Source organism: Hemibagrus wyckioides, linkage group LG04 (assembly GCF_019097595.1).
Source record: "Hemibagrus wyckioides isolate EC202008001 linkage group LG04, SWU_Hwy_1.0, whole genome shotgun sequence".
Taxonomy (NCBI): domain Eukaryota; kingdom Metazoa; phylum Chordata; class Actinopteri; order Siluriformes; family Bagridae; genus Hemibagrus; species Hemibagrus wyckioides.
The window spans coordinates 4,730,806-4,753,261 of NC_080713.1; the positions used below are offsets into that span (position 1 = coordinate 4,730,806).

Sequence of the window (22,456 nt, forward strand, 5' to 3'; positions counted from 1 at the left end):
TGTTCGGTCAGTGGAAAGCACAAGCTGTGCTTGATCCTGTAGCAGGTCAAATGGTCATCATATGTACACTATATTGCCAAAAGTATTCGCTCACCTGCCTTGACTCGCATATGAACTTAAGTGACATCCCATTCCTAATCCATAGGATTCAATATGATGTCGGTCCACCCTTTGCAGCTATAACAGCTTCAACTCTTCTGGGAAGGCTGTCCACAAGGTTTAGGAGTGTGTTTATGGGAATTTTTGACCAATCTTCCAGAAGCGCATTTGTGAGGTCACACACTGATGTTGGACGAGAAGGCCTGGCTCTCAGTCTCCGCTCTAATTCATCCCAAAGGTGTTCTATCGGGTTGAGGTCAGGACTCTGTGCAGGCCAGTCAAGTTCATCCACACCAGACTCTGTCATCCATGTCTTTATGGACCTTGCTTTGGTCACTGGTGCACAGTCATGTTGGAAGAGGAAGGGGCCAGCTCCAAACTGTTCCCACAAAGTTGGGAGCATGGAATTGTCCAAAATGTCTTGGTATGCTGAAGCATTCAGAGTTCCTTTCACTGGAACTAAGGGGCCAAGCCCAGCTCCTGAAAAACAACCCCACACCATAATCCCCCCTCCACCAAACTTTACACTTGGCACAATGCAGTCAGACAAGTACCGTTCTCCTGGCAACCGCCAAACCCAGACTCGTCCATCAGATTGCCAGATGGAGAAGCGCGATTCGTCACTCCAGAGAACGCGTCTCCACTGCTCTAGAGTCCAGTGGCGGCGTGCTTTACACCACCGCATCCGACGCTTTGCATTGCACTTGGTGATGTATGGCTTGGATGCAGCTGCTCGGCCATGGAAACCCATTCCATGAAGCTCTCTGCGCACTGTTCTTGAGCTAATCTGAAGGCCACATGAAGTTTGGAGGTCTGTAGCGATTGACTCTGCAGAAAGTTGGCGACCCCTTCGCACTATGTGCCTCAGCATCCGCTGACCCCGCTCCGTCAGTTTACGTGGCCTACCACTCCGTGGCTGAGTTGCTGTCGTTCCCAAACACTTCCACGTTCTTATAATACAGCTGACAGTTGACTGTGGAATATTTAGGAGCGAGGAAATTTCACGACTGGATTTGTTGCACAGGTGGCATCCTATCACAGTTCCACGCTGGAATTCACTGAGCTCCTGAGAGCGACCCATTCTTTCACAAATGTTTGTAAAAACAGTCTGCATGCCTAGGTGCTTGATTTTATACACCTGTGGCCATGGAAGTGATTGGAACACCTGATTCTGATTATTTGGATGGGTGAGCGAATACTTTTGGCAATATAGTTTATGTAGATAATTCTTGGCATAGGAACTCTATAAGAGCTTTAATGCTAGAAAATGTGGGCTATCCAAGTGGGCTGGAAATTTATTCAAGACAGAATAACTGGAAAACAGTAACGTCTATCTAATAGATTGACCAAACCTGCAAATGTAAAGATACTACATACATTAGAAATGGTTTAACGTTGTTGGTTTAAAGTTATTTCAACTAAATAAATGTCAAATCAAAAAAAAAATGACTAAAATCACCGGGATCAAGCACTGAACATGCAAAGGACTTGCTTGGGATCAGAAGTGGGAAGAGGGAGGGAGGAAAGTTCAAAGCGAAACACATGCATTTACATCAAAAATTTTATAGTGTCAATTTACATTTTACTTCATCCTTGGGAAAAAGATAATCTTTCACAGGGCCTGGAAGATCCCGGAGGTTTTCTAAACGGCAACTATTTTGCTTGTAGTTCAAACAACTTGGCAGTAATGACAAGTTAAATAATGTTCGCTTGGTCAAATAAAATAAAATAAAATAAAACTAAAAAAAAAACACACAAGGAACTCCTGGAAATCATCCAGTTAACCGTGATGCATTTTCTTTCAACAACATTAAGACTTCTTATTAATAAAACTTGACTCTAAGTGATGTTGTCCAGCGACTCCTCCCAAATTAGGACCAGGGAATTATATGGTATGGAGATGCTTGATTTGAAAGCACATTATTTCCCAATACTTCAGAAATCAGAACTCAGAAAAAGTTTTATTGCCAGGTACAGCAAATACTTATAGAACAATAAATATATGAACCAGTCCAAATATATTTAGGAATGACTGTAGAAAATGTATTAAAATGACTAGACTGGAGTGATGAGGGTAGGTGAAGATGAATACCGTCAGGTCACAGAAGGTGATAAAGACTCCAGTGATTCTCATAACAGGCCAGGAGAACAGGAAGAGCTAAGCTCAAATGTGTCTTTGATGTAAAGGCATATGAGGACCCAAGTGAGGGACTGCGAGCCAGGCCAAAACTGGGACATGTAATATGGAGTTGTCCCGCCCTTTGCAGCTATAACAGCTTTAACTCTTCTGGGAAGACTTTCCACAAGATTTAGGAGTGTGTTTATGGGAATTTTTTACCATTCCTCTAGAAGCGTTATTTGTGAGGTCAGGCACTGATGTTGGACGAGAAGGCCTGGCTCGCAGTCTCCACTCTAATTCATCCCAAAAGTGTTCTATGAGGTTGAGGTCACGCAGGCCAGTCAAGTTCCTCCACACCAAACTCACTCATCCATGTCCTTGCTTTGTGCACTGGTGCACAGTCATGTTGGAACAGGAAGGAACTGTTACCACAAAGTTGGGAGCATGAAATTGTCCAAAATGTCTGAAGCATTAAGAGTTCCTTTTACTGGAACTAAGGGGCTGAGCCCAACCCCTGAATTCAATTATTTGGAGGGGTGTCCCAAAACTTTTGGCAATATAGTGTAGTGTAGTAGATATTATATCAACATATTTATCTACAGATAATATCTACATATTTATTTAAATATTTATGTCTGTAATCTAGTGAACCAGTATTGATGTATTCATCAATAGAGACTTCAAAGTACTTTTGTATGTCGCTCGGGATAAAGGCATCTGCCGAATGCCAGAAATGTAAATGTAAATGTATGTATTTTTTGTGTGTAACCCTTAGGCAGTAGTACAGATGTGTGTGGTAAGTAGCTGGGGTTTATTGTTTAAGGATTGAGAAGTATCAGCTTTTTAAACTTAAATTTGTTGTGAAATTTGTTTTGTTGTGGTTCAAATGCCACTGCTGGGGCCCTGAGCAAGGCCCTTAACCCTCAGTTGTATAAAAAATGAGATAAGGTCTGCCAGAAATGTATGAGGAAAACCACAAAGACTTTTGTTGGGTATTTACAACAGCACAGCGAATCAGATGCACTAAAGTGGCGTGTATGCTAGACAACTACAGAGGAACTAAAGTGGTGTGTATGCTAGACACTTACAGAGGCACTAAAGTGGGATGTATGCTAGCCGTCTACAGAGGCACTAAAGTGGCGTGTATGCTAGACACCTACAGAGGCACTAAAGTGGCGTGTATGCTAGCCGACTACAGAGGCACTAAAGTGGCGTGTATGCTAGCCGACTACAGAGGCACTAAAGTGGCGTGTATGCTAGACACCTACAGAGGCACTAAAGTGGCGTGTATGCTAGACACCTACAGAGGCACTAAAGTGGGATGTATGCTAGCCGTCTACAGAGGCACTAAAGTGGCGTGTATGCTAGACAACTACAGAGGCACTAAAGTGGTGTGTATGCTAGACAACTACAGAGGCACTAAAGTGGCGTGTATGCTAGACACCTACAGAGGCACTAAAGTGGCGTGTATGCTAGACACCTACAGAGGCACTAAAGTGGCGTGTATGCTAGACACCTACAGAGGCACTAAAGTGGGATGTATGCTAGCCGTCTACAGAGGCACTAAAGTGGCGTGTATGCTAGCTGACAACAACGCTAGTAGCAGCATCAAAATCTCCATAAACTCAAAATATTTGTCCCCTTACCGTCTGGAAAAAGGTAAAAGGCCATTATATCAGACCCAAATAGACTGCAGCTTCTTTCCCAAAACTTTCTGAGAGTTACAATAAATTTCATTTTATTATAAACACTTCAGTATTTTACCTTACCTTTAACTGGATGCATATGAGTAAGGCACATAGACAGGCAGTAGTCAGGAAGTGTGGTAAGTTCTTGGTGTTTGTAGATAAAGTTATTGGTGATTAAGAGCTGCTTGGGCTTGGTTGTAGAAATGATTGTAGTAGCCAAGAAGCATATGCTAAGCACCTTGCTTCTTGCTAAGTTGTATTTTTTGTTGGATAATTATTAGCAATTGTCTGCTGTGTAATGGATGAGTATATTGGTAATTAGGTAATTATCTGGAGTTAAATACATGTCATGTAGTAGCCTTAGGTAGTGTGTGGTAAGTAGCTGGTCTTTACTGTATATTGGTATATATATTGTTTAATAGATTAAAATTGGTGAATATATGAAAATATGAATAAAATTTTAAGTAAAGTTAAATATCTGGTGTTTAATATTTAAATGCATTTGGGTATAAGCTTTAGCCAAAAGTAGTAATGTAGGTGTTACAGCAAGTAACACTTGCTGATGTTTATTGGTTAACAAAGTATATGTCAGGTATTTAACATGTATGTGTGTGTATGTGCGGGATGTGGTAGCTTAGTGGTTAAGGTACTGGACTACTGATCAGAAGGTGGGCCCCTGAGCAAGGCCCTTAACCCTCACAATTACTACAAAATGTAAGTTGCTCTGGATAAGGGTGTCTGCGATTTAAAGAAATGTAAATGTGTGTGTGTTAACTCAGGTAGAAGCAGGAAAGCATGTAGAAAGTATTCAATGTTTATTGGGTAAGGATAGGAAAGTATCTGGTGTTTCACATCTGCTTGTATAGGCGTGTAACCTACAGCTAGTAGCAGGGAAGTTGGTGCTAAGTAGCTGACAATTTTCAGTAACATTCATTACACAGGAGTTCCTAACAGCTAACGCAGGAAGAATGCGAGATGCATCGAGAAGACAGACTCAGTAGTGGATGTAAGAGAGCTGGATGTCTCCGCCCACCTCCAGCATATCAATCTGATTGTAAGGCTGGAAGCGGTGGAAGAAATGGCACATGTGCTGCCCGTTTGCAAACACCTTAAACTTCTCTTCACCACAGCGAATGGAGATCTGCAAAGCGGAACGCAAAATGGTTATTGATGGATGCTGACTATAACAACAAGGAGAACTTATTAAAACCTATCCATATGAATAAATGGTCACCTCAAAGTACTGTCCCTCCTGGAAGGGGTTGAAGTTGAGATCTAGTTCTTCTTCACCCCAGCAGCCACCAAGCTGGCAGTTACGGACTACCAATCCTTCTCTGATTCGAGGGCTGAGGTGAAAGGCTATGTCTCGTGAAGCTCCACATACAAAATTAATCCAAAACCTGCGAAGTATAGGCAAAATATTCTATACTCATCATATGGTACTATATTACTAAGATGTAACCTATGTACTGTAAATCAGTGTGGGTAAGAAAAATATACATCTATAATTTGTTTAGAAGATTAGGTCTTTGTTGTGGGATTTTAAAGGTGTCTCCCCATACATTACTATCTAGCTTATGATGTATTGTATTGTGCGTTAGCCAAAATTTAAATGAAAATGAAAAGAAAAAAAAAAAAGCATTTCACATACGTACCTGTCTGCTCCAAATGGCACCATGCCTCTGATGATAATGGTCCTCCTGCATACCATCCCACCAGGGATCATATCTGAATAGGGAATGTCCTAAAGCATACACATCAAAACAACAGCTAACATTTAACACAAGTCTCATTTAGTCTAACTTGAATCAAAGAAAACATCCATTTATCCATTGAAAATGTTATTATTGAAAATGGCATTATTCTCATTTGGTTAGCAGAAGCTAGTAGCAGAAGCAGCTACACCTTACTGTTCAGTGAGTAACAGGGTGGAGTTATAAGCATAGAGTTATCAAATATGCAAAACTTGCATCCATGACATTGTAGTTATTCTAATTGTGTACTTTCCATATATAATTTGAGCAACTGGGTTGTTCTTTTTAAGTGATCATGTCTTTCAAGACGTCATTACTTCTTCCCATGATCTTCGGGAAATTCTAATTTTGCAACTTCCTGTTAAACACATCATATTCTAAGTATTGAAAAGAGCTGAGTGTGTTTTATCAACATGTTTAAGGTTCATGTAAACACCAAAACGCATCTTTTCAAGAATCGTCCATGGACCTGTCGGGATTCACACATTAAAGTTAAAGTTTCAAGCAAGCTTGAAAACTATCTGAGACTTAAATAAAACCTTCTGTCTACTTACAGGGTTGTAGATAGGCTGCAATCCCATTACCTGATGAGAAAAGAAAAAATGGCCTCAGAGTTTTGCCAAAATCATTTTGCAGTACTACTGTAACACAGCAATGTTTGAGCTTTATTAGTGAATGGAAACACACAGAACAGACTGAATACAAGAATTAATCTTGGTTGCAATGGCTGTTGTAAGTTCAACGCATATATATATATATATATATATATATATATATATATATATATATATATATATATATATATATATATAATAAGATAACTTGAATGAACCTTCGAACACTTTAAGATACAAACTTAAGTATCTTTCAGGATCCTGCAGGATTAATATTATTAAAAAAATAAAAATATAATAATAATAATAATTATATATATATATATAATATATATAATAATTATATATATATATAATATATATATATATATATATATATATATATATATATATATATATATATATATATATATATATATATATATATATATATAATTATTGTATTAATTATTGTAAATATATATATATATATATATATATATATATATATATATATATATATATATATATATATATATATATATATATATATATATATATATATATATATATATATTTACAATAATTAAATACTACTATTACTAATAATAATAATAATAATGTCCCTTCAATTTCCCTTCATGTAATAATTTCGTGATAATAATGTACACCTTATATTCCGATACTCAAATGCATATCTACTGTAGACTTACTGGTAGATTTCCTCCTTGATACCCCATGTCTCCTCCCTTCAAGAAACAGACTTGAATAATTATCCCAAAAAACTTTGAGACAAATTGTTGGATGAAGAAAAATGCTCACATTGACTTTTAATGTTTGAGTGGTTAGAGATTCAATAAATAATTCTCTACAGTCCACAATATACAACATATGACACAGGTCACATGTACAGTAATGGTACATAAAAAATCCATCGAAAAATTATTCATCATTAAATAATTCATATGAAATAAAACATGATGTGCTGTGACACTTACCCCCATTCCACCCATTCCACCTCCAGGATATCCTCCCTGCAAATATGATGTGTTAAATATTTAGGATCATTTTAACTCATGCACAAAAATATACATACATATACAACATATGCCCTGCCATGATGATATACTTACCCCCATCCCACCACCAGGATAAAATCCCTGTTGAGAATAATCAGTAATTAACATACACAAATAGAATCACATGTACAGTAAATAGTTCAGTTATACAGTAAACATGACATGTCCGGGCCATAATGGCTGGTTTTAAATTTTCTGGATGCACAAATTATGTAGCAGATTGATTAAAATGTCCGTTCTACTCTACATACTTAAAATACAGATATAAATAGCAGGCAGACTTTTTTATTTTTTTGCTAGAAAGGGCATGTATTTAGATCTGGATCCAGAGAGAAGCGACAGAAGTGTTTTTCAGAATGGAGAGCGTTTTTATTTTCACATGATGTGTGCTCAAGCTTGCTCAAACACGTACATGGACAGATAAAGATCGTCAGCGTTGACCAGTACTGTAGGTTGCCATGTTTTAGCAAAAATAACCGTACAGCTAACTACAACCACTGCAGTAGCCCTATGTTTCCAGGGATTAGCCTCAGGAGACACATTATTCTGTTATTTATTAGTCTTTATGTGGGAGACAGTTTAGTTTCCCAAAGTGGTACACATTTCCAGAGGGCACATTTCTAGAGCCACTGGTCTCCGGATCACTCATTTCTTCTGTCATCAATAATTATTTATTAGCGTGTTGCACATGCTCTTTGTTGTTCTGAAGTAAATGTTCTGCATTATTGATGATGAATTATTATAAATTACTGCACCCAGGTTTATGGTGCAGGCTTGATAAAAGCTTCAGAACTTAGGAAATTGTGGCAGAAAGGTCAATAACAAAGTTGAATACAGTTCTGTTGTTTTTTTTTTTTTGGAAAATCTGTTGCTATATTGTGTGAGTGGACAAGTGTTGAACAAGTCCCTTAACCCTCAACATACACTGATCAGGCATAACATTATGAACAGTGAGAGGTGAAGTGAATAAGACTGATGATCTCCTCATCATGGCACCTGTTAGTGGGTGGGATATATTAGGCAGCAAGTCAAAATTTTGTCCTCAGAGTTGATGTGTTAGAAGCAGGAAAAATGGACAAGTGTAGGGATATGAGTGAGTTTGACCAAGGGCCAAATTGTGATGGTTAGACCACTGGATCAGAGCATCTCCAAAACTGCAGCTCTTGTGGGGTGTTCCCGGTCTGCAGTGGTCAGTATCTATCAAAAGTGGTCCAAGGAAGGAACAAAGGAACAGTGGTGAACCAGCGACAGGGTCATGGGCGGTCAAAGATCATTGATGCACGTGGGGAGTGAAGGCTGACCTGTGTGATCCGATCCAACAGATGAGCTACTGTTGCTCAGATTGCTGAAGAAGTTAATACTGGTTCTGATAGAAAGGGGTCACAATTACACCTTTGCTGTTTTGGCAGCAAGGGGGGGGGGTAGGAGGCTAACGCAGGTGGTCATAATGTTATGCCTGGTCTGTGTATACCATATACCGTAAATACAGATACAGGTGCATATATAGTAATGTTTATTTTAAGGGTAACTTACACCATCTCCACCTCCAGGATATCCTCCCTGCAGTGAATAAGTAGATTAGTACATATTTCTGAAATCTCCATGATCGGCTCTACGTGATGTTTTATGCAGGCAGATACAGATGTATGGCATTCATTTCCTGCACTCACCCCCATGCCACCTCCCCCTGTTCCGCATTGCCATCCTCCCTGTGTGCGTGGAAAGAAACAGATCATCTCACACCCTTTTGCACTTGTCAATCAAAACATGGTGAAGATTGAACTTTTCTAATGACTGCAATTACTTATTACTAAATAATAATTCTCCTTTCTGTTCAAACTACACAAGAACGTTTGTGTTTCTTATTTTGATACAAAAACGTTGATAAAAATCAAGGATCAAAAATAGTCTGTTGTCCAAAGGTGAAACATTTTCCTGTCAACTTTGTGACTCACTTAGCAAACATGACCAGGTCATGAGTGTGATCACACACAGGACCAGGAGCTAGTAGTAAAGCATTGTCTCTATATGAAGTTGCTGTTATCTTTGTTTGGGGTTTGTTTGTTTTTTTTTTTTACATTATTTCCTCATATTTTCATTGAAACTGTACATCCAAATCTTGGGTTTATTTGCTGACTGAACTCATTTTTTAATACAGGAACGACATTGTTAAGGGTTGCTAGGGAAGTTTGACTTGTTATACCGGCTCATCTGTTCATGCTCCGTTGAATTTTCTCATCAAGTTTCCTATCTGACGAATCACAAAGCCTGTGTTTGTTCAGAAACTCTAACTTTGGCTTTAGAGCATTTGTGCAATGCTTTTTGAGCACACTTCTTCCACATCACCTCTAGCAACTTTATGAAAAACTCTATTACTTATTCATTTATCATCCTAAAACTAAAACTTCTTAATCATTTTAAGATGCAAGAGAAACGTTAACGCACTTACCCCCATGCCTTGCATGCCCTAAAATAAGAAATGGATGATATACTTTATAAGTAGTGGCATTAATATTAATGTTAATAATCTTAATATTTCTATCATTTTAAGATGCAAGAGAAACGTTAACGCACTTACCCCCATGCCTTGCATGCCCTAAAATAAGAAATGGATGATATACTGTATAAGTAGTGGCATTAATATTAATGTTAATAATCTTAATATTTCTATCATTTTAAGATGCAAGAGAAACGTTAACGCACTTACCCCCATGCCTTGCATGCCCTAAAATAAGAAATGGATGATATACTGTATAAGTAGTGGCATTGATCCAGTTAAAAATGCATAATTCAAAGGTTTGATCATTCAGTCGTTCAGTAAACGAATTTATTTTTACCCCAATGATGTTGATAGTCTCAACAGACACATCTCCGCCAATCTCCATGGCACACACTCGTTCCACAGGCATTCTGTGCTGAAAGAGGTAAAACTCTCGCCCGTTCACGTTCACCTGGATATTAGAAAAAGCATATTTATTTCTAAGGATTTTCTGTGCATACTGCTGTGTTTATTGTAAATAAATCCTAGCTGAATCGTAGCATCAACGGTGCCGAAGACCTAAAACAAGTTTCACCTGATAGCCCTCCATGTTGACGACAATAACCAACTCGAAATGCTTTCCCTTGTGGAACGGCATCTCTCGGACTTTCTCCTCTCCTTCCCATGAGCCATTCTGGAAAGTATTGAAGATCACTTTGTCCCAGAGGTCGAAACGAGGGTTTAGATGAAAAGCGATGTCGCAGCCATTGAATTCACCACACTGCAGATTCAAATAAAACCTATTGGGGGTAGCATAGAGGTCCAGAATGATTTACTGCCATTAAACATTAATGCAGATAAAGTGATTACTATTATATCCTTGTGTAACACGGCCATCATGCGTAGAGAAACCAAGATAAAAAAAATCCTAGCTTATCAGCGCTGCGTTAATGAGAGCTCGGTAGTTTCTTTGGATTTGAGTAATGCCAACGTCATGCTCTCTGTGTGATATGAAAAACAAACTGAAACACCTTTAAGTACACAAGGTGAGTGGTGAACTATATGTGGTAGGCATAAGGAGGTCCCAGTTTCATTTATACACACATTTTTCATACATGATATATATTACGTTGTCTAATTTTCCAATAAAACCACACTATTTGTTTTAATAAAACTTTCCACTCCCATACAGCTGAGACCTTCTTCTATGAAATTCATTAGTTAAAATTTATTTTGCTGTAACACGGTGTGGCTCATCCTTTCATAAAATGCAAGTTCAAAAAATCCCACCTGCTAATATGGTGTTCAATCTTTCCCTGGATATAGATCGACATTCCTGCTCTAAGACCACCACTGATTGGACCTATATATGGGATACTCTAAACAACACACACACATTAAGAATGATATCCTGCACCTACTAAAGTACAGAAATGTAAATAATATTACTAAGACAGACAGTAAATATATACTCACTGGACTATAGATAGGCTGGTAGCCTGGTGGTGCTACAAAAGCCATGATTTCTGGCTGCTCACTCTATCTCCAGATGAGGGGAAGAAAGGGGAAAGAATATGCTGGTTGGCACAGAACACAAACAGTGGCCTGCTTTTATATCCATGCCTAATGGGAGGGCACATTGACCTGTGTTCATTTTCTCACTGCTTTGTTTGCATAAACGATGTTATCAGCGTGTTAAACTTGACAGACCAACAAAAGACAAGCAGCCATGTGCGCATGTGTTTTGCGAGGGCGTGTCTTTGACATTAAAGAGTTATCACTTAGTGTGTCACGTAGCTGCGTGGTTTACATCTCATACATTTGGGCAGGGCACGTAAATCACGTGCGGTTCAAAAGTTTAGAGGCGATGATGATTAATAAATTCAATACCTTAATGATCAACACTTTTGTGGCATTTTGAAAATTTTGTGCATGCATCCTTAATACTTGAAGCATGCTTTTGTACATGAATTTATTTATTTACCTCCAAGGGAATTCTGTGCAGAATGTTTATTATTATTATTATTATTATTATTATTATTATTATTATTATGTATTATTTATTTATTTTTTTCAATACTTTTTTTTTTTGGTACTTGTAGTTGGTCATGGTCAAGTCAGCTTTGTGTCCACTGAGTCCAGGTGAAAGGTATATATACTCCTTGAGTAAATATGAACTTGCCTGCTAACATTATTTCATCGTAGTAGCGTGGAAGCCATGTGACTTGGCTAAGCAGGACAGGTTTAGACAGGTTTTACTCAATTATTTTATTATTATTAACGAATGAAATAATTAATTATTAATATAACATGCACCTGAATTATGAATGATTATGCAGTATGTTCACACACACACACACACACACACACACACCATCTTCTCCTTCACAAACGTATCTATTTATTTAGTTTTAGAAAGCCACCGGGTTGCCAGGTCCTCAGTTTTCTTGCAGAACCAAGCTATCTTATGAAACAGTTGGATGATTTAATTTCTTTTGTTCACAGGTTGGATGTTTTGTGCATCATAGATCCCCAGCCCTAATCCAGCCCTAATCCTGGGATCTACCGTGTTCTTCGTATTTTAGTGTTTTCTCTAATCCAGCACCCCCACTTCAACTCTCAGGATGCAATGTTTACTAGCATTAGTTAAATTTGGGGTGCTCCAGGACCAGGGTCTAAATATAAATTAAATAGCAGAAAATAAATAAATAATAAGAATTGTAAATAAATTAGAAAAATAATAGTAAAAAAAAAAAATATAATACAATATAATTTTTTTTTTTACAGTTTTTTTTTCCAAACAGAATTTAGATTTAAACCAGGGTCTAAATTAAAGTCTAAATTAATTTGCATAAATAAATAAATAAATAAATAAATAAATAAATAAAATTAATTTTACAATTTTATTGTTTTTTTTTCAAACTGAATTTAGATTATTTAGACTATTTAGATTATTCTATATTATTATTATTCTATAAATATTATTATTTAGATTATTTAGATTATTTAATATATATATATATATATATATATATATATATATATATATATATATATATAAAATTAATTTTACAATTTATTTTTTTAAACAGTCAGTTCTTGAAGCTGATGTGCTGGGAGCAGCAAAAATGGTGTGAGGATCTAAAAACCTTTGACCAGGACCAAAGTGCTATATCTAATTGACAGGGTCATCTCCAGAACAGCAAGTCTTGTGAAGTGTTTCTGGTACGTATCCACCAAAAGTGGTCCAAGCTGGGACAAAGGGTGACCCGGTGACAGGGTCATGGGCATCTGAAGCTTATTATTACACTTATTCTCATTATACCATCATTCACAGGCTATAAAAAGTCTGCATGCTGGGATACACAGACCAAAGGTTTGAGTATATCTACTACTATATTTTATATTACAGGAAGAATGATCCATAGCCACAGCTCCACAGCTAACTACACCGTATGACTATATTTACACCCTTTAACGCGTTTACACTTCAGCTATAAACCGACTACCGTTATTACTCCCAAGTGCCAGAGAGTCTGCTTAGAAAGCTTATCAAAAAAAAATTAATGGCTTTCCAACTGATATGCATACTGATGTTGCATAATATTCTTTAATTATTGATTAGTTTATCTGCCCTGACTCAGGTCTCTCTCCGGATGTGCATGGCTACTACGCTGTATGAATTCCTTAATTAACCCAAAGAACAACATTTTTATCATCAGAATAAAAAATACACCATGAATCAGAGATGCTTCTAAAATATTATTTTTATTGAAACACAGTGAGATTTAAAGAAAAGCAAAAAAAAAAAAAAAAACCTCTATCCTTCACACACCAGACACACACTCTCTCTCTCTCTCTCACACTTCCCTCCCGCAGACATGGAAAGTAAGTGTGTGTGTGTGTGTGTGTGTGGCTCTGTGTTTTACAACTGGAACACAAATAATATAGATCTAATTTGTGGAAAAAGTACGATATTGACTTAAAAGTAATACCAGAAGTCTGCTGGCAAAATCACAAATCACATCTGTTTGCAAACTAGATGCACATTTTATCCTTTTTTTTTATTTCTCCATCACTAGCTTTATTAGCAGTACCCCTCAAAAAAGTACTCAATACATATTTACTTAAAACAGAGTTGGAGAACATCCGTTATATTCCAATGCTCCGACAAAAAATATATATATATATATATATATATATATATTTATACATCTATATATTTTTGTTAAAATAAGTTAATTAAATCTACAGTATGTAAAGTTCTTCTCGTTAAAGACGTACGTGACGGGATGGGAAACGGCGGTTGTACTCTATACATCCGAATAGAAATCAGGCGATAATTTCTTTCTCAAGGTAGTGTTCGTCGTCTGGTTTATAAAGAAACGGTTTCTCCTCTCCTGTAAAGATTGTATTGTACAGAACGGTTCGCTTGAACATGATATAAAGTTTAGGTCGGCTTGTGTAGGTTATATAAAATTGTCTCAAGAAATAAATCGTGAGAAAAGGCCTTTGGTTAGGTTCCTCTCGAAGGATCACATGGTAAGGTTTTGTACTGCGTAGAGCGTGACTTTAGCAGTGATATGGCTCTGATTCTGTTGCTCTAGCATGTACGTGTGTAAATACACATAAAACCCCGGCTATAACATACAGTTATAACATAACAGACAAAAACATCATATAATACACTAAAATCCAGTCTGAAATCTAATCAAACTATGCAAAAAATAATAATACTGACATCCTATAAAGCAGTGTCTCCATACCTGCCATTATTGTAGTTCATTCAGTATTAGGCACTGTAATGTTTTAAGACCCATAAGAACATACAGACAAGACTGAGAGATGGCAGGCTCCAGCTTTCTTCATCTTTTTTGGTCTGATATAACCATTAAAATTTGACTTCATATTTCTTCTCTAGGTTTATTGCCGTCTCTCTCTCTCTCTCTCTCTCTCTCTCTCTCTCTCACAAACACTAACATTAATACACACACACGTTGCATATTCATCTTTCTTCCTCTTCCTCCGACAACAACGTAAGTAAACAAAAGGCTTAGGGTGTAAATGTGTGCTCGGGTTTGTTCTCAAAATCTCAAAACTGGAACAATTACATTTCCTCTCCGTCTGTGTTTTCCAAACGCACACACACACACACACACACACACACTCACACACACACACACACACGACTAGCCGAGCTGATCCTCGTATTGCTTTCTGAAACAGTCACCGGCTGGGAAGAAATCCCAGCAGCGCTCCTGGTACATTTTCCACACATAGGATTCCTAGAGGGAGAGAAAATGATTACGGAAATAAGAACAGGAGAGAGTGGAACAAAAAGAGACGTGTGCTCTGTGACACCAACCTGCCCAGTATGTTCTGTTTCGTCTTTATTAATTAGGTACATCAGGAAGAACCTGTTGAGACAGAACGAAGAAATAGGAGATGAGACGATAAGGTGCCAAGTGACAGCTCTTTTTAACCACCAGAAAGTTGGAAGTTTACGTTGTTTGACACATTGAACTGTTTTATTCCTCTAATACCACTGATCTTTTAAAAAAAATATTGGCATATCAAGCTTTTTGTCCATTTATAGTTAAGTGGAACCTTGTCGTACGAATTAAATTCGTTCTGGAGGCGAGTTCTTAAGGTTTTGCTAAACAAATTTTCCCATAAGAAATAATGCAAATGCAGATAATCCGTTCCAGCCGCCCATAAACATGACCAATATTCCCAATTACGAAGCGTATGTAAACTGTATGGCTGCTTACAAAGAACTGACCCAAGCCATGTCAAGGCTCCTCAGAGGGGCTTGAACCCCTATCAACAACCCAGAGTCTTAACTACTTGAGCCACCACCACCTACAGCATATTTAATTTATATTTATTTCTCTTGTGCAATCTGAAGCAGTCTCTGGCAAAAGTTAATAAAGTTCTAGCTCATATTATATTTTGATTTGGCACAGGATCCAGGCTTGGGAGCAGTACTAAGAGTTAACCCTTTGGTGGCTGGGTTAGCCCAATAATAGCATGGAATCCTGTTGCTGGACCCCCCAGGAGGCTCTTTAAAAGGTTTACTGGTGCCCTGAAGCAACATCACATCCAGCTTCCTCCATCCCCAGTCAGTACAACAGGGGCAACTATAAACCCTGGAACTGTTTAACTCACATGTAGTTGGCTAAGTTGTGCTCTTCCATCGTATGCGTCTCGAACCCATGCGGAGTCGTGTCGAAGTAGTCACTTCCAATTCCGCAAATGAAGCACTTGGTCTGAGGAGGTGCGGTAATAAGCATTCAGAGGTCACTGATTACAATCACACTCACTCTAATATGATTATCTAATCACTTACACTATATAAAAGCACAAAAAATACAGGATACTGGGCTGCAGACTGTAAGCTGTGAATAGAAAAGGCGTACCTCCATGTCCTCTCTGACCTGCTCCTGCTGATCTCTCAGCTCACCGAAGGCGTCAATGATCAGACCTGTACAGCAATGCAGCAGTTAACACTGGTATCTACATACAGTACTCATACAGTGCAGTGTACATCATGCTTGATTCACATCTTAAAATGTTCAATATGAATTACATGAAATAAACATCAGCAGTAGAGGTATTTAATGACTTGGTCAGGACTACTAGAAGATCTACTGGTTAGCCTCGTTAAGGAAACAAGGGGAAGGTGAGAGTGGGGAAGGTTCTTCCCAAACAGCTGGAAGATCACGGGACTATCGAATGTCTCTGTAGGATGTAGAATTACTATTGGAATTAAGTTCCAGCATGGCAATGCAGCTGTGCACAAAGCAAACACCACTGAAGACAAGGCTGGAGTGGAAGATCTCAAATGTCCAGCACAGAGCCCTGAACTGGAACACTGATTGAACCCCAGGCCTCCTCCCTTATTACCAATATTACCAATACAATTCGTATGTGCCTGATCTCACTAATACTCTTGTAGCTAAGTGAACACAAATCCCCACACAAATCTCAAACATCTAGCGGAAATCGAATTATCCAGTAAAGGAGGGATAAAAAAGCATACGTGAGTATGATGCTGAGGTGTCCACAAACTTCTAGAAACAGTTAAGTCCCTGGTTACCAAATATTTCATTTAAAAAACAGAGATCTAATGCATCCTTTGCTGTATATAAACAGAACCGTCCGAATCCTCACCCTGAATGATGGCCAACAGAATGACGATGACGAAAAAGAAGAAAGTGATGTCAAAGACCACACGGTACAGCTCATATTCATCTCCAGCCGGATCCTCAATCTCGTCACCGATACCACCACCGGCTCTCACGCCCACGTACATGTGGAACAGGTAGCACTGAGAAGGAGAAGGACACAGGATAAGTGTCGATTACATAACATAATAATCCTTTATCATAAACCTGACTAAACTGTTCGAAGTCACTTACAGTCATCATGTCATCGCACTTCATATCTGGCTCGTCCTCGTCCTCGCTCATGTTGTAGAACTTGCGGAAGAAGTTGAAAGCCACGACGGTGTACAGGTAGACGACTACGGCTAGCAAGCCCACCGTCATCACCAGCTGCACCGAGAACAGATACAGAGGGTAAAAGCAAACATCATTAACTTTAACGCAGTACACCGAACTAAAATTAATTAATAATTATTTTCATATTAAATCTCTAAATATTAAATGATTACATTCAACACAAACTGTACATGGATCCTGCACCTGACGTAATACTTACTGACTTAATATGAACCAATAATGAGTTAAGTTTTTCACTACTCATCCGAGCAGCTTCTTGAGTCTGAAGGAAGTTGCCGAGATTCAGGGTCAAGGTCAAGGGAAATGTGAGAGTGGGGGCGGAGCTAGGAGTTAAGGAGAGTGTCTGGGATGTAATGACCCCAGTGAAGGAGAGAAAAGAGAGAGTGTATTCAAGTATTATGGGTCAAAATCAGAGAATGTGATCCTTAAGGTGTGGCTTTCCTGGTGGACCTGTGAAGAAGTCGTGATCTTGGGGATAGATGAAAGAGCAAATGTCTAAGACCTCCAGCTCTGTCGAGAGAAGGATTTTCCATCTGGTCAAACTGTAGATGGCTTCCTTCACACCTCTCTTAACTCATAATTGGTTCACATTTAAATATGGATTAATTTAGATACCAGTGCAGGATTATTCATAGAAACCTCAACCACAGCTGTCACCTATCATCAAGCATAAACTCTATCGTTGCTGCACCTGCTTGCCGTTGTGTGTGACGGAGGACAGGATGGTGCGCAGCGTTTTGACACCCATGGCGATGTCCAGCAGGTGACAAGCGAAGAAGAAGTTGTTGTAGTGACCGAGCAAGGACATGACCAAGTACCACACCAGGTAGAGGAAAGTCTGGAACAGGATTTGATCAAAGTGAGGAGATTAGAATGAATTCAGCCAGGTAAAGAGCATCACACACACACACACACACACACACACTTACATTATCTGTGAACACGACTCCAAACTTCCAGATCTGGTACTTGATGTCGATGGAAGTCAACCTGAAGGCACAGAAATATATTTTCTACCAAATCACCAAGTGCACAGTGTGTGTGTGTGTGTGTGAGTGTGTGTGTGTGTGTGTGAGTGTGTGTATAGTGATTGTGTACCAGTTAAACATGGAGTTGTCAGGTTTAGGCTTTTTCTCATGCGTCATTGCACTGACATCCAGCGATGCCAAGTCCATTCCCAGCAGCTCAGCAATCCTCTCTCTGCCATAGATATCTCCATACTTCTCCAACACCTGTCATCACACACACACGTCCACAGAAATATGTGAATAAATGTGTACATTATAATAAATATTTAATCATATTAATCATATTTTTGTACATGAGATCCTTTGAGCAGTAGAACCCTGCATGCACCTTTATAAAAGCACACATAGAACACATAACACTCACCTTTCTCTTCACAAACTTGTCCCAGTAGTTGTTTGGGAAGGTTCTGTGTAAGGAAAAGATCATTTCTGATGTTTAATTAAAGCGACACATGCATAAAGCATGTTTACAACGTGAACCAGCACATTTTGGTTCACAACGTGAACCAGCACATTTATCTTACGGTGTATTTAGCACCAGTCTGTCCCACTGGCCCTTGATATCATCATCTTCTGGCTGTTCAGTCACATAGAGGCCATCAAATTCCAGCTTACGGGCCAGCTCCTTCTCCCTTTTGAAAATAACCAGGGGAACCTGCACCAGCACACACAAGCAAGAGTATATTTAGATATTGGACTGGGAATCGCTGTGGGATGGTGCTGTAGAAGCAAATAAACTAGTCATCTTTGGTTATAGTTTATACCTACGAAAGATTCGAAGTTAAATACACAGTTAAACATCTAAAAACCACACTGTGTCACTGACCTTAAGACAGTTGTAACCAATAATGCAAAGGAAAGATATGATGGTGTGTAAAATGCCCAGGAAGGCCAGCGCAGGCTCCATGTAACCGGTGCTCTCTTCCAGGAAGTAATAAAGAGGTCCTTCTTCATCATCTTCCTCTCCGTTTCCATTCTCTTCCATTCCAGAACCTTCAGGTTCACCACCAGAGCCTTCAGCCATAGCAGAACCTTCAAACATGCCCGAGCCTTCAAACTCCTCACCTGGGGGGCTGCTGGACACCTGATGGAAAAGATGGAGAGAGAGAAAGATCACAGAAACAGATTCATCCCGTATTCAAATTCAGTAAGTAGTCTTATCTATTAGTACTGACTTTGTAAAAGAGCAGGATGAAGTTCAGAGCAAAGGCGATGAACAGAGCCAGGAAGCGGAGGTTGTAGAAGTTGCGAGACAGGTAGTTCTAAATCGGACATATAACAATTATATACACGATCAGTTGAAAGAAATCTGAAATCTCCAACAATTTGGACATTAGATTTATATAAAATTCTTTGAAGAAATGATCGATTTGAAACAAGACCTTACCATGAACTTGATCCTCTGCACCTCCAGTTCGTTCCAGAGCTCAAATCCATCTCCGGCAGATTGTTTTTCTTTCTTGGCTTTGGCTTTGACTTTTATCTCCTCTTCCTCCTTCTCCTCCACCTTCTCCTCTGGCGTGGCCTCGGCTTCTTTCTCGGCTTTCTCTCCGTTTTCAGCACTTTTTGACAGATTTTTCAGTTGCTCAAATATTCAGCACAATAGTTCCTAAACCTGAACTTAATCTAAAATAACTATATATATATATATATATGGTGGATTTTACAATAAACAGAAGTACACTGCTAACTCCTCCTTCCCTAATCTGCTTGAAAAGTGCTCAGATTTTTTTATACTCACTCGGCCTTCTCTGGTTCTGGGGCTGGTTCTTCCTTCGGTGGCTCTTCTGCTTGCACTTCCTCTCCCTCTGCTCCTTCACCCAGCTGAAAAACCATAAGAGACAAGAAGGTCAATAGATCACTGCTGTTAATATACAACACAGAATAATAAAATGAGAAACTTGACATATTGGAGCTCACTAGTTTCCTTTTCAGCAGTGGAGAACCCTCAGGTGTTGGTGGTTCCTCAGGTTCTGTTTCTCCCATATCTCCTAGACCTCCAGGGGTATCAAATCCAGGTCTACCTCCTCCTTCTGCCTCTTGTCCATCCTCATCTTCTACCTCTCCACCGCCTGCTTCCTCTCCATCTCCTGTTCCACCTGCTTCCTGGTCTTTTCCGGCTCTAGGCTCGGCTGCGTGTTCACCGTGCACCTCATCCTGAGTCGGATCTGGCATGTTAGTAAGGATTTCTGTCAACGTTATCTTTTTAGCTCCTTCCACAAGGCCGCCTCCAAACAGCGTTTTCCAGATCAGTAAGAAAAAGCCTTTGCATACGCTGTAGATGAAGTGAAGGATTCCCAGGATGATGGTATAAAAGAAGGTGGCCAGGCCTACAATCATTTCCTTTATAGTCATCTTCCGAAGTCTGCGGTAGCGTCGGCGGAGGTTGCGGAAGGTGAACATGTTAAAGAAGTTCACCGCGCTCTTGATGAAGTCTGCGAATGCCGAACTGGACTCAGCTGGGGCCTCGTCTCCATTCCCTTCCTCTCCTTCTCCTCCATCTCCATTTGCTCCTCCACTGCTTTCCTCCTCTTCTCCATCCTCATCTCCGATTCCTTCTTCTTCTTGCTCCGAGATCTGCGAGGCAATGTTCATCTCAAAGATGGTGTCCTCGCAAAAGTTGACAAACATCTCCATCTTCTCAGACTCACCACCTTCATTGACCACGTCGAATATGAACTGCCTCTTAGATTCTCTGACCTGAGGCATTTCCCACTGGTTCCTGTTGGCCTCGCTGATCTCAAAGTAGATACGCTCGATCCTCCGACTGGCACCCATGATTTCGATGCGACCCAGGAAGGGACGGAAATAGTTCAGGACGCTTTCAGCTTGCTCCAAGAAGTTCTGCAAGCGTGTGTCATGGGGCACGTGCTCTGAAAGGTTGGTGAGCAGCACAGCGATGTTAAATCCGATGTCCTTGGCTGGCTCCTGGAAACGATCCGCAAACTCTTCAAAGTTGATCATCTCGTTCTCATCAGCCTCGGAGCAGGACAGAAGGAACTGGATCTCAGATGCCGAGTACTGCTTTTGGCTGTCCATGGCTTTGGAAAAGTCCTTCTTCGAGATCAGGCCACGTGGGTCAGTGACGTAATTCCGGAATGCGTCCGACGCTACGATGTCTTTCAGCTTAAGGAACATGTCAAAGAACTTGAGGATCATCTCGACGTTGCTAGATGACTCCACCAGCATGTCCACCATCTGGCGAGCAATGGTGCCATTCACAACGTTACCTGATAAGACACAAAATAAAGCCCAGAAATGTGGCAGCAGTACAGAACGACTCTCACATCTTCATAAGAATCTAAGCTATTCTTGTAAAGAGCTCTGTAGATGCGTCGCAAATCACACACTTAAGCACTAATCCTCACCATTTTGTGGCATAAATAGCAGAAGTAGTGTGTTCGCACTTTAAGGATCCGGCTGAAGTTTGGGATATTTGACACTGCATGCACACAAAACTCACGGCTTTGGTTATGCACCAGAAGAGGGGCGGGACTACTAGGTGCTGATGCTGAATTTCCGAATCTCCTGAAGTGTTTTATTCCTCTTATACCATGGCGATTTTAAAATTCATCATTATGAATGATGAAAGAACAGACTTATTTTATATCAGATCACATCAGACATTCCCTCACCCACTTTGTTTTTCTGTCTCGGAGTTAATACGACAAAAAAAGAGCATGAAAACCAAAAAAGACCTTTCTGATTGTTTTATCTCCCATAAACGCTTAATAAACATCTCCATACAGAAATCATCGGCGATATTCTTTTGTCAAATTAAACTTTTTTTTTTAATATCCGATTTTTATTAGCCGATTGCGAACGAGCTATTGCTGTAGAAACCATGACAAACTCGAGCTCAAAAGTACCTATGATATGATGTGAGTAATACTACTTCATTTACTCTAAGCAATCAGATTTGAGAACATCGCTGTATCCTACCCTCCAGAAGAGAAAGCAGCATAACCACCATGTCTTTCTGAAGGTCTAGAAGTTCTTTCAGAAGCCCGATCTGACTGGAATCCTAGCAAGAGACAAACACACATACACACACGTCAAAAAACGTCTTGAACCATAAAGCGCCTTCATTCATC

The 22,456-nt window shown here is 39.3% G+C and overlaps 2 protein-coding genes across 18 annotated transcripts in view; both read right to left on the reverse strand.

Moving 5' to 3' along the window:
* Window positions 1-4,704: 4,704 nt before the first annotated feature.
* LOC131352045 (galectin-4-like) lies at window positions 4,705-11,425 on the reverse strand. Its single transcript, XM_058387884.1, has 15 exons — window positions 11,288-11,425; window positions 11,102-11,190; window positions 10,407-10,611; window positions 10,170-10,283; window positions 10,040-10,057; window positions 9,825-9,928; window positions 9,003-9,084; window positions 8,866-8,892; window positions 7,387-7,413; window positions 7,252-7,287; window positions 6,967-7,002; window positions 6,215-6,244; window positions 5,562-5,650; window positions 5,141-5,306; window positions 4,705-5,047 (listed from the first exon to the last, which is right to left on the reverse strand). The coding sequence occupies exons 1-15, from the start codon at window positions 11,330-11,332 to the stop codon at window positions 4,901-4,903; spliced, it is 1,215 nt and encodes a 404-aa protein (XP_058243867.1). The 5' UTR covers window positions 11,333-11,425; the 3' UTR covers window positions 4,705-4,900.
* Window positions 11,426-13,560: 2,135 nt separating this feature from the next.
* LOC131351896 (ryanodine receptor 1-like) overlaps window positions 13,561-22,456 on the reverse strand; it is a 97,551-nt gene continuing 88,655 nt past the window's right edge. For all 17 annotated transcript variants that reach the window (XM_058387593.1, XM_058387595.1, XM_058387590.1 and 14 more), the window contains 17 exons: window positions 22,305-22,386; window positions 20,283-21,592; window positions 20,104-20,186; window positions 19,750-19,924; window positions 19,538-19,624; window positions 19,189-19,446; window positions 18,887-19,017; window positions 18,727-18,769; window positions 18,433-18,566; window positions 18,264-18,324; window positions 18,026-18,172; window positions 17,233-17,367; window positions 16,985-17,141; window positions 16,231-16,295; window positions 15,980-16,080; window positions 15,177-15,228; window positions 13,561-15,096 (listed from right to left, as the gene is read on the reverse strand). In XM_058387593.1, the coding sequence (XP_058243576.1) occupies window positions 15,001-15,096; window positions 15,177-15,228; window positions 15,980-16,080; window positions 16,231-16,295; window positions 16,985-17,141; window positions 17,233-17,367; window positions 18,026-18,172; window positions 18,264-18,324; window positions 18,433-18,566; window positions 18,727-18,769; window positions 18,887-19,017; window positions 19,189-19,446; window positions 19,538-19,624; window positions 19,750-19,924; window positions 20,104-20,186; window positions 20,283-21,592; window positions 22,305-22,386 (3,117 nt within the window). In that variant the 3' untranslated portion in view covers window positions 13,561-15,000. The remainder of the gene's footprint in view (window positions 15,097-15,176; window positions 15,229-15,979; window positions 16,081-16,230; window positions 16,296-16,984; window positions 17,142-17,232; window positions 17,368-18,025; window positions 18,173-18,263; window positions 18,325-18,432; window positions 18,567-18,726; window positions 18,770-18,886; window positions 19,018-19,188; window positions 19,447-19,537; window positions 19,625-19,749; window positions 19,925-20,103; window positions 20,187-20,282; window positions 21,593-22,304; window positions 22,387-22,456) is intronic.